General features: G+C 51.9%; 1 protein-coding gene across 3 annotated transcripts in view; it reads right to left on the bottom strand.

Moving 5' to 3' along the window:
• IQGAP3 (IQ motif containing GTPase activating protein 3) overlaps positions 1–12,249 on the bottom strand; it is a 40,453-nt gene that overhangs the window by 5,981 nt on the left and 22,223 nt on the right. For all 3 annotated transcript variants that reach the window (XM_033857135.1, XM_033857139.1, XM_033857143.2), the window contains 12 exons: positions 9,434–9,517; positions 9,206–9,277; positions 9,035–9,104; positions 6,108–6,316; positions 5,244–5,396; positions 4,785–4,948; positions 4,198–4,422; positions 3,205–3,345; positions 1,709–1,793; positions 1,052–1,284; positions 552–684; positions 354–456 (listed from right to left, as the gene is read on the bottom strand). In XM_033857135.1, the coding sequence (XP_033713026.1) occupies positions 354–456; positions 552–684; positions 1,052–1,284; positions 1,709–1,793; positions 3,205–3,345; positions 4,198–4,422; positions 4,785–4,948; positions 5,244–5,396; positions 6,108–6,316; positions 9,035–9,104; positions 9,206–9,277; positions 9,434–9,517 (1,672 nt within the window). The remainder of the gene's footprint in view (positions 1–353; positions 457–551; positions 685–1,051; positions 1,285–1,708; positions 1,794–3,204; positions 3,346–4,197; positions 4,423–4,784; positions 4,949–5,243; positions 5,397–6,107; positions 6,317–9,034; positions 9,105–9,205; positions 9,278–9,433; positions 9,518–12,249) is intronic.

The raw sequence follows: 12,249 nt of genomic DNA, 5'->3' as shown, positions 1-12,249 counted from the left end.
CTCCACCCTGCCCTTCCACGCCTGTAAGCCAGCTTCCTTTCATTCCCCAGCTCCTGAAATCCCCCCTCATCAGAGACACGTTTTAAGACCCAAGACAGGCCCTATGCCTCCATGGCTCTCTCGCATGATTGAACTGGCCATTTACATGACGGTACGGGGTCCCCTACTGTCTGTCCACCTTCTCCATATCAGTCTGTCCATCCCAGGACCAGAGGGAGAGAGGGAGAGCGTGTAACCAGCTTCCTGGCACACGTCCCCGACTGAACAAAAACTCGAGGGGGCACGTTCCCACGCCCTGCTCACCTGACTGCCCGCCCCCGCCGCCCGCCCCAGCTGTCAAGGATGGTACGTACCGATGAGGTCAGAGACGGTGGGCAGCTCCCCAAGGTCCTCCAGGAGCTCGTGCAGGGGGTCGCGGTGATCAGGGGCGATCCAGTCCTGGTGTTCCAGCAACAGCTATAGGATGGAGGGAGAAAAAGAGATGCAGAGTTTGAACCAGGCCTTCCAGGGCCAGCCCACCTACCCAGCGCCCCCAGGTTGCCGCCTCTCACCCTGTGCGTGTTGACCAGCTCCCCCACGGTGATGTACACCACAGGTTTGGCCACAGCCACCATGTCTGAGTACTCATCCATCGCAAAGCGCTCTTCTGGCTCTGGCACGTGGCAGGCTCGGCAGATGAACCTCCTACCTCCAGAGGAAGATCATGTGAGAGGGCGGGGCGGGCCGGCACCCGCCACATTTCTGTTCCCATCAGCCTTCCGCCGGCCCTCCCCAGTGACCGCTCAAGCCAACTGTGACTCTCCAGTCTCGACTCCGGCCCTTCTGTGCTGCTCTACCTTCTCTCCCGGTGGTCCCCTCAAGCCAACTTCCTTCAACAGTCCTCTTTTCTCTCCACTGGGGAGTCCTTCCAACAATCTATCCTCCAACCCACTAACTATACTCTTCACCTCTATGCCTCTCCTCTTCATGGAGTTGAGAGGGGAAGTGGTACGTGAAAGAAGATGGGAAAAGGAGGAGGGGACAGGAGGAATAGGATGCCAGGACCCAAGACCTGAACTTGAGGTGTGTCTCCTCCAGATAGTCGTTCAAGACCCGCAGGTGCTGGTTCTCCCTGGAGAAGGCCTTGCCAGCGGCAGCATGCTGCAGGAGTTGAGCCACAGCCCCCAGGGCGTGGCGCTGGGGGGTGGCCAGGGCGCCGCCTGCTGCCATGGCCACGATGTCGAAGGCGTCGGGGGCCACTACAGCCGGGTTCAGGAAGCGGTAGTACAGGAGGTTCCCTACGACCTGCGGGCACAGGATCGTAGAAGCACCTGGGGTCCGCCTCCACAGCCCCAGCCCCGCTCTCCCAGCTCACCTGGCTGGAAGGACCACCTGCGTCAACCCTGTTATGGTACAGAAGAGTAAACAGACCCAGAGCAGGCCGGGAACTTGCTCAAGGTCACGCAGCAAACTTGAGCAATAGCTGGGACCGGAACCCAGATCTGACAAGTCCAGGGTTGGCCACTGTTAACTCATGTCCTGGGTGTCTTTCCTTCTGCTACCTGAGCCCTGCTGGTGAGCCAGGCTCGACTGACAGGGTGGAGAATATTTTCCTTCTTGGATTTTTACAGCATAGGGTTTTCTGTCCTTTTGCATCAGTCTGGGGGTTCACAGGCACCATCGGGGCAAAGGAGAGCGCAAGAGGTGGGGGATGGGAGACAACACTTGCCTTATAGACCTCATTCTCTGTGGCGTCGGGGAACTTCTCTGCCAGAGTTGTCTTCAGGACCTTGGCCACATATCGCATCCCATACCTGGGGGCAAAGCAATAGGTGCGCTATGGCCCTACCCACCCACCCCAGATTGTGGGCCTGAGTGCCTGCTTCTCCTTCCCCAGGCTCAGCCACCCGAGAGCTGAGCTCAAGCACTGGCCCTCCCCTATCCACAGCCAGCTCCCTGCTGCCTTCCTCCAAACATCTCTGGGCCTTGTCCCTCCCTCCTGCCCTTATGTCAGCACCAAGGACCAGGGCCCAGTCAGCCACTAAGCTCTCACGCAGCCTCCAACCTGGCCTGAGAGCCTCTTCTTTGGTCCCCTTTAGTCTCCCCTGGGAAACACCCCAGATCCCAATATTCATCCCGCACTCCCCACAGAGGCACCTTTAGCCTGTACCTTAGGTGTCTGACACCCACAGCCAGAATCCCATCCCAGGACAGCCTGGGAGGCTCTGAGGCTGTTATCACAGAGCATCTGTGAAGGGCCTGGTCAGGGCTAGAGGCAGGGGCCGAGGAGCACAATGAACTGGAGTAGAAGCATCCAGTCCTGATTCCACCACTAACCAGAGATGTCAGCTTAGGCTGTTGTGCTCCACTTATAAGTTTGTTCCCTCATCTGGAAAATGGGAATGTTCATTCTTGCCCTCTCTATCTCATAGTGTTTTTATGAGGATCAAGTGAAACTACATCTGTGAAAGTAACGGTAGTGCTATTCGAACATGCTAGACTTAATTATTATTCCTACTATGGGTGTGCCACCTACAAATTTAATTAAATACCTTTAAAAGCGATTTCCACCTCCTAGGGTGTCAGGGACAGAAGTTTACAGCTCACTGTGTACTTTCCTTTATTAGTCCTAGGACAACCTTTTCTGAATCCTAATTTTAAATCCTTAATCCAGTCCTCCAGGTTTGGAAAGCAGGGTACTGAACTCTGTGGGCTCCCCTCTGCAGCATCCCCACCTTGCCCCGTGCACTACTGAGCACCAGAAAGGCTGGCTGGCTGAGTGATGATCTAGATGAGGCCCACCTTCTCACCGTTTTCAATCATCTGTTTTCCAAACAATAATTATTGACTAAATTTTAAGAAAGGAAAGGACCTTTATCAAGTGTTTACTGGTTTGAAGTTTTCTTATTTTTGACTTTGTGGACTGAAGAGTTTTATATTGTCCACCACTTACACTCAGACAATAATATGTCCCCATAATCACTTGAGGTTCCCTTCTCTGGCCCAGTGATGTCCTGACTGCCCACACAGACCTGCGTGCTGTATTCCAGCGCAAGTCTCTAGCCGGGGCTTTGGGCATTCTCCACCCATCTCCTGAAGCCCTTGAGCACCTTGAGACCAGTTTCCCTTCCTGCTTCCATCCTTCAGTATTGCTCTGCTCTCCCCATCATGGCCTGGCCCTCTTGAGATCCTGTGCCTAGGCTGGTGTGCGGCTGTTGCACATACGGAATTTGGTCCGCAGATGAGATGATGGCTGCAAGGAACTTATCGGTCATGGCAAGGAGGTTGCGGAGGGAGATGTCCAGTCGTCTCTGGACCTCGGGGTGGCTCAAGGCCTGCTCTGGGGTGATGTCATAGGGGAGGTGGCTATGGGCAGAGAGAGACAAGTTATCAGCCAGAAGCCCCTCCCATGGCCTCCCCTCCCTAAGGCTCTACCCCCTAAATTCATCTAACAACAAGATCTCATACATACACGCTGAGGGCAGCCCAGCATATGCTTAAGGGGATTAGGCCAGAATAAGAGAAAGGACTCGGAGAGGACTAGACTGATGTGGGTGGAAGAAGAAAGAGATGGAGCACCCAGGGGGAGGTGGAAGAGTGTAGGAGGAAATGGAGGACCTGGAGTCTGTGGAAAGATCCTAAGGGGAACCAGAGGAGACCAGGGCCACCCTGCATATCTTTGGTAGTTGTGGTGGTGGGGAAGGCTGGGCCACCCCCAAACTATACGCCCGCGTGCCACCCAGAGAAGCCACCAGCACTGCCTACTCTCCTTAGCGGCTCCATTTCCCTAGTACCTATGCACCTGAGTTAATGCCTCCAATCTATAAGGCCAACTTATTTCTCCCCCTATCTCATTTGCCTATTCATCTATAAATTTGAATATTCAACTATACCCCTATCAATAAGGAGTCCATATCCCAACTCCCAGTAAATCTGACCTATCATTTGCAAGCACTGACATGGCAATTAAACACATTTGCACATTCATCTGTGCTCATTCTATGTTAAGCACACCAGGTCTGGTGTCATTTACAGCAGTTCCATGTTAATTACCAGAGGGGGTCTAAAGGCTACCAGATTTCATCCTATAGGGCTGGTGTCATATTTGCATAAATCAGCATGCTCATTTATATGCCACCTTCAAAGCACGCTCAAGCTTCCCCAGTGAGGCCCAAGACTGAGCTGATCAGAGAGCTCTCTTTCTGCCCGTCGGCTCACCTGCGCTGCCCTGTCTGGGCCTCGGTCTGGTTGATCCAGCTCTTGTAGAGGTGGACAGGGTCTGTGTGGATGCTGAGCGTCTTGTCCTCCAGCACATCCTGGATCACCTTGCCCAGGATCTCCCGCAGGGCACTTTGCCCCCGCCCGTTACGATAGAATCTCACCACCAGCCTCACCACCGTTGGGTTGCCTGTCACCATGTCCTGGGGCTGCTCCACCTTCGACCTATGGGTCAAGAGGCAATTGAACCTGGTCTCCTGCCTCTGTGTAAAATAGCTGCTTTTCCTTTTGAGATTTTTGGCTCTTTAAAGCCTGCTCTGGTATCCCTCCTGTTAAGGAATGTCTTGTTATCTCTGTCTCGGCCTTTGTGCTAACATTCTGTCTCGGCCTTTGTGCTAACATGTCACCGCATGTCCTCCCTGCATGCTGTCCCAGGAGATGGCTTGTCTCCATAGGAAGCAGAGAAAAGAGGTCTTCTGATTCCATTTCTACCTTCAAACCTCAATAAATTGTCACCTTGTGAAGGAGCTAATAGTGGCATCTCTTCACCCATTCTCTTCCCATTCCTTTGCATCTGGAAAACCTACTTGATTTCCTCCTGGAGTGCCGTCTTGAACAGCTGGAGCAGGAGATAGGCCTCTCGGCGGTTGGAGGCATAGTTGTATAGACTGAAAATCACTGATTCCATGAACTTGGTGGTTTTGTTCTGCGGCATCTGAAAGATCAGCTTGGCCAGGTAGATGGGTTGAGTCTGTACGCAATGGGGGAGATAAGAATAGCTGATAACGCACCTTGAGGACTAGTGATCAGATAAAGCAAGGTTTTGCTGATTGGAACTTGGAATAGAGAACACTGTCACACTTTCTGGGGGGTACTGGGAACATTCCAGACAAATGAACAGAGGTAGTTTCCTTCCCTGGGTACAAGGCATTAGGACTGTGGGAAAGAACACCTTACTTGCAGGTAAAGGCACAGACATGAAGGCCTCAAGGTCTCAGACCCTCAGGAGATAGTGGAGATATCTCCTTCCAAAGTCCTCTGCTCACCTGGAGCAGGTAGAAGAGGTGTTGGTAAGCTTCTAGTTTCTGCCGTTTCTCTTTGCTCAGCGACTTTAATCCCTTCTGCTTGTCCAGAACCATCATATCTGACAGCTGTTCCTTATTCTTCTTGGTCAGCTTCTTGCAGTGGGAGACCACTTCCTGCAGGGGCGGGGGAGCGGGTGATACAACCGACCCAGGCCAGCACAGAGCACAGAACATATGGTCTAGAATCAGTGCCTTGAAGAGCCAGGGCTTTCTGCTGTTCAAGGTATTCAAGGAATGAGCCAAGGGAGATAAACAGTTCTAGGGTGAGAAAGGGCCTCCTACTGCCCCGAGACTCCATCTGGCACCTCTGCTGTCACAGGATGAGTCCCCAGAGAGAAGTGGGTTACCAGACTGAGGCACCATGTCTATTCGTTTCTGCTATTATTTCTTATTAGACTGTTGTACAGATTTGAGGTGGAGATATCACTATATCACTTCCACCCCGTCACTGCATATTTGTATGGTAATTTACAGTTTAAGGAGCTTTCATATCTATTTTTACATTTGGCCTGGTGAGGTAGGCACTCTCATTATTCCCACTTTACTAATGAGGAAACAGACCTAGAGGTTAAAAGACCAGCCCGCAGTCCCATCACTAGGAATCAGCAGAGCCAGCCATTCCAATTTTATGTCCGGTGTTCTTCCTGCTATATCATGTGCCCCAACAAATTGCTAGAAGGGCAGAGGACCACTGCACAAGGACCTGAGGCACGTGATAAAATCCAGACATTTAAAAAATATTTGATTAGCAACCAGAGAATGGCCAGCATCACCTCTCCAGAGGCAGCTAGATTTGGGAGAAGGGTGGGCCAGTGGGCCCCTCACCTGCAGGGTGATCCGATTCTTCACCAGCAGGCCAATCTTGATGTCCATGAGATTGAGGTCCTGCTCCAGCTGCTGATTGGACCGGATCTTCCTGACCACCTCTTCCTGGAGCTTCAGCAGCTCTGCCTCAGCCAAGAAGTCCTGGTGGCTTTGATTCAAGAGGTGGGCGAATCTGCATACCACGCTGAGAGGGGGATGGGGCACGTGGACTGGCAGGAGGGGCAGAGGCGCCAGAATTAGACATGCCTTCACTAGAGGCTTCCTCTCCAGCCCCCTTCCCCAGTAATCCCTCCCTCAGTGTCCATTCTGCTTGAGGCTAGCAGGTCCCCAACCCCAGCCCTCTTCTAATTAGTTCTGCCTGCAGTTGGAGGGCAGTGGGCAGCCTCCCAGCCAGTCCTGTCCCCGAGCTCCTTATCTTATAACTAGGGATGACACAAGAGCTGTCCTTCCCCTGCCTGGATTCACCCCCAACCTGGGCCTATCTCGGTGACCTCCCACACCAAAGTCAGAGCCCTAGCATCCTCTGATGATCCGTTTAGGCTCCCCTATTCTGATTCACTCCCCACTCCTGCTGGGCCAACTTACTCATCCTTCATTCCAAGTTCACTTCCACCTATCAGCCTCCACTCAGCCCTGCCTGACCCTCACACGACCCTCCTCTGTCAGGAGTGTCTGCGTCAGGGGACGCACACAGATAGAAGGAATGTTCAATGGGTTTTATAATATAGGGAGGTCAGAGTTAGATGGATTCTCCTTGAATCTCTTTTGGAATGATATTTGAGCAAAGAGAAGCCTGTGAGCTAAGCTACAGGGAATAACAACAAAATATCAACTAAGACATATAATGTTCACTATGGAACAGAAACTGTTCTAAGTGCTTTAACATACTTAAAACAACCCTGTGAGGTCAGCACACTGTAACTTACTGAGGAAATCACTCCGGCACAGAAAGGGTAAGTAACTTGCCCTAGGTTACACAGCTAGTAAGAAATGAAGGAGTCAGATTTGGAGGATAAACAAAACCAGGCCTGGTCCTTAAAGGCAGTCCAGTAAGGGAAGCAGACAAATAAACCACAATTCACTACAGTGTGGTTAGTGCTCTGAGAGGGGCAAGCATGGGGACCTTTGGGAAAGTGAAAGCGGGCCACCAAAGGCTACCTGCGGAGTGAAGAAAGGCTTCCGGGAGGAGGTGAGACCCAACCTGATGTCTGTGAAAAGGAGGTGAGAGGGAGTGCACTTGGCTGTTTTAGGAAGTGCTAGAAGTCCATAATGCCTGTAACACAGTGTGGAGGGTGCAGGTGCTGAGGGACAGGGCTGGAGGTCAGTGAGGTCACAGGTGCAGGGAGAGGTTGGATCAGAGAGTTTTGGAAGCTGTGTTTAGGAGACTGGACTTTATCCCCAGGGCAATGGGGTGTCCCTGACAGGTTTCAAGAAGGAGAGTGACAAGATCACGAGGTTTAATTTATCACGCTGGCTACTGTGTGGAAGACAGATCTTTGAGGAGTGAAGAATGGATAAACCAATGGAAGACAGCTGATGGCATCTTGGATTCAACGAGATATAGCACCTTAACTCATTTAATCCTCACAACAACCATACCTGATCATTATCTCCATTTTACAAAGGAGAAAATGGAGGCAATAAAGAAGTTTAGTAACTTGCCTAGGGCCACACGGCTAGTAAGTGGCAGTGCCCTGAGTGGAGCTGGGGCTAATGAAATTGGGAGACAGACCTGGGAAAAACAAGTTCTTCCAGAAAAACTATAAACTAAAGAGAAGAAAAAGAGATCAAGGATGGTCAGGGTAGTGGTATTAATGCAACAGCAAGAGAAAAAACAGAAAGGGCCAGGCTGGGGAGAGGTAAGGAGGGAAAAGCAGCTAGCTGCCCGGAAGCAGATGGACCGAGTGTCTGTGGCTAGATAGGGGCAGATGGTACCCCTGCCGGCAGGACAGGGTGGGAAGATGGACTAAGGAGGTAAGGGAGATGATTCCTGAACAGTGTACTCAACCTTGAAGCCCACAGGTATGGCCTCAGGCCCAGGAAGAAAAGGGGCCTACCTCTTCGGAAACCCACGGGCTGGAGGCAAACCTGGAGATAGACCACTAGTCCACTTCACTGAAAGGAGGGGGACCTCCAAGGCTGGGTTTCTGGGCTTTAAGAACAGGAGCCAAGAGCAGCCTAGAAGGACCTCTTTAAGGCTTTAGATGTATGCCCAACTACTGGGAACCATGGGGCACGAAGATGGAGCTCCCTCAAGAGCTCCTCCTCAAGTTTCCTAGCACTGCAGAGAGGACCCCAGGTACCTCGCCTGGCTTCCTGTATGTTGGGCCACAGAGGGCGGGAAGTGGAGGAATCATGGGTCAGGGAAGAGGGCAAAGTTGAGGAAGGCTGGAACTCTAGGGAGAGGAGAAAAGTCCTTTTCTTTCTTTCTTTCTTTTTTTTTTGCTTGTGTGGTAGCAACAGGAAGATAATCTAAGACTGGTACAGAGGTACAGACAGAACCTTGTTAGAGGGGCTTTTCCTGTGATGAGGCTATCTCTTACTGGGGTGGGGCAGGGGGCTTTTGTTACCACCTCTGTTCCACATTCCTGCACAGACAACTTGTACCTTCCCCTTACCCGCTATGTGGCCCCAGGAGGGATATCTGGACCTCCCTTCCTATCCCTCCCATCAAACCGGGGTATCTGCAAAGGCAGGAGCACATCTCCTCATTCCTCCACCCACCCTGGGTCCTGAGGCATGCTCAGGGTTGGGAACATCAGCTGTTGGTGAGAGAAAAAGGCTTAAGAAGGCCAGACAACTTTTCTAAGGTCCCAGTTTGTGAGCTGTGGGGTCGTGTGACTTTCTACCTTGCTAACTGCTGAAAGCCAGGAAACTCGCAAAGACAGACACTTGCACAGACAGAGGAGGGAACCCAGGCAGTTTACCTAACATCCTGTAGTCATCCCGGGCTTTCCTGGCTCGGAAAAATGCCTGGATCTTCACGATGGAGTTAACCTGCCAGGAACACAGATGGGAAAAGGGTTGCCGGCTGCCTGTGCTCTGGTCTCATGGATAAAGGTTGGATATGGGGACAGGGGGAGTGGGATGACACTCACATTCTTCTGGAAGTAGCCCAGACGCCTCCGGTATCGCCTCCGAGCTGCCCACATCCGGGCCCAAGCCTGGATCTGGGGGCAGAGACACACTGCCTCAGAGCTCCAGGGTCAGGGCCCACTCTCCAGGCCAATCCAGCCATCTCTAGAGGTCATAGGTGAGGGGACTAAAAACTGTTCTCAGAGAGTCCTTCAAGAAAGACAGGAACCCACCCCAATCATGATAGCTACCTTGATTATAGCATTCGTGTTTGCTTTTAAATACTGCAACCGTTCCAGGTAAATCTTCCGCTGTCTGTAACCCCGCCAATGAGCCTGAGATCAGAAGGGAAAAAGCGGTAACCACAGCTGGTCCCTGTTGGCCTGAGAAGCCTGTGGGAAAAGCCTCGTCCTGGGATCTCCAGGGAAGGGGCAGGGGGTGGGGGGAGGCAGGAAAGTAGAGGGGGAAGGAAGGGGAAACTGGCCCTGTTCTCAAAGAACTTCCAACTTCATGGGGAAGACCAAATGTCTGCATGTAGCCAATCATACCCTCTGCCACACTCCCTGGTCCCCCCCCACCCCACACTCACGCTTGCACCATGCAATCAAACATACACACTCATGCTAAGCAACACCTCCTCATAGAAACAACTGTTAAGATACAAGCGTAAAAGATATTAATAAAGCATACATCTACTCACCAGCTTCACCACAGCATGTACCATAACCCCCCCAACACGCTCATCCGCCCACACAAAGACTACCCACACTCTGTCACACACTCCATGGTCTGCAGAGGCACATGGGGGCACAGGTGGAAAGTGTATGCAGGCACAGAGCTGTGTGCCCACCATCTCTGCCAATGGCCATCTGGGCAGCAGGTCATTCATGCTCTCATAACTCACCCTTCTCTTTACAACTCTACCATTCAGCTCTGAATTCCAGCTCTCAGCAAATCTTCCCTCTAAGGCCCCCAGTAATTCAGCTGTCAGGCTGATGCCCCTCCCCACTGCTAGTCTGCTGCAAAGGGTCTATATGACCATCTCCTCCATAAATCACATCCCCTTTGGTCCCTAAGACACAAATCTCATGGCTCCCTTCTGTTTTGGTCTCCTTCCTAGGAGCCTCTTCCCTTTCACCCCAAGCTTGTGTGAGATTAATTTTCCTAAAGTACCACTTAGACCATGTTTCTTCCAGCCCCCAAATTTCCAGAAGTTCTCAACCATCTGACCCCACACTCCTATCTGTCTACGGATCCCTACTTCCTTAAGGATTTTAACCACCTCAGACATTTCACTTTCTTCTAAACATGACTTATGATCTTCTGCCCCTGAACCTTTGTCTGTGCCCACCCTCACCCCAGCCCTGTCTCTACCCACTGAAATCCTGTCTTTTAGGGAACACATTAAACATCTCCTGAGAGCTCAGGCCCTGGAGAACTCTCTGCCGCTGACACTGCCATGGCTTGGTGTGTTAAGAGCATCCCCTTTCAGACAGCTGGCTCTCCCAGCCCCTTCTAAAGCCAGCTCTCTTGGCCAGGCTTTCCCCTAAGACTTACACCGTCCTTCTGTTGGGAAAGGATATAAAAGAGACAGCTTGGCTCCATGATACCAGCTGTCCATCTTGGAGCCTAGAGGCCAGGAAGCCCCAAGTCTGTGCGTTTCCTCAGCACTCTTTCCCCTCCTACTCCAGGTACTGCCTGACATATTGTCAGTTGCTGTGGGGAAAGGCAGAGGGGTCTCCTCTCTGCTCTTACCACCTACCCACCCCCACATGGCTGCTCCTTAAAGAGAAGGCCTCCAAAGCTGGATTGGTCAGAATTCAGGACCCTGACTGGGGTCCTGGCCAGGGTCAGACCTCTCAGGAGAGATTACAGCCTCAGCACACCCAAGCTGCTTCGTTTCTCAGTCTCACACCTGCTAGCTAGAGAGCAGGTAGCCTGGGGCTCTGGGCCCCCTCTCCCTTTCTCTGTCTCCCAGGACCCAGGCCAGAGCTGGCACACGTCCAGGCTCAGTAGCAAACTTGCCTTCGGACGTTGTGCCCTCTCCCACTGCTGGTATGGCTCTTCTGCTCCTTAGAGTTGCTGTGAGGTGCCAGGCTGTGCTCAGGAGGGAGGAATTCCTATGATTTAGACCACTAAATGCTGATTATTAAGGTTCTGTTTTGAATTCTGGGACCAATGCCCCGAAATGTACATCTCGTAATGGCTCCCACCAATAGAGGACGTACTGCACTAAGTGCTACATGTAATTTTCCTACTTTACCCTCACAATCAACATGAGGCGAGTACCACCGTTATGCATGAGGAAACTGAGTGCTGGAGAGGCTTAAGTAAGGTGCCCAGACGTAGTAGGACCAAGAGGCAAACTGTAGCCTCTGACTCCAAAGCCTGAGTTCTCAGTGACCACCACATGTCCCAGATCATAATCAAGGGCCATTGGCCAGTCTCAGTCTGTGCTTCTGTCTCCCTTGGGGTTCTCTGGTATTATCTCTGCGTCCCTACTATCACAATATCTCACATCCACTGTATTCCAGTTCCTGCGATGGGAGAGATGTGATCACTCACCTGTGTCTCTCACACCCATCTCTCACCCTTGCCCAGTGCCAAGGGGCATCCTTCGCAGATACTGGGCATTTGGAGGTGTTCATTAAATAAAGTCTCTTTTACACTGCCAACATTGCCACGAGGCCCTCCAGGTCACGTCTGCCTGAGGAGGTCTCTGTTTGCTCAGCTCCCACTGTTCCTGGCTTGTAAAGTGCCTGGGCCCGAGGCCTATCTTCCCAGTTGGCCTCGTGCCCCAGTTACTTGGGGGTTGGTCTCAGAGGCCACACTGGACCATCCACAGGTTGGGAGAATAAAAATGGAAAGGCTGGCTGGAGAGAAAAGGTAGAGTTCTTTCCATAAGGGATTCCACTCCTTTTCTGTTTGACCACCACCACCTCTTCACTACTCCTTTTCTAGGCAGGAAGTCCTCCTGGTGTCTAAACCCTGATGTCTCACTAGATCTTCTACTCTCCCCCTGGAGAAGCTCAAAAGCAGCTCTCATACCCTCTGGAGGGTGATGATG

This window comes from Tursiops truncatus, chromosome 1 (assembly GCF_011762595.2).
Source record: "Tursiops truncatus isolate mTurTru1 chromosome 1, mTurTru1.mat.Y, whole genome shotgun sequence".
Classification (NCBI taxonomy): Eukaryota; Metazoa; Chordata; class Mammalia; order Artiodactyla; family Delphinidae; genus Tursiops; species Tursiops truncatus.
This window is presented reverse-complemented; position numbering and strand designations above follow the sequence as displayed.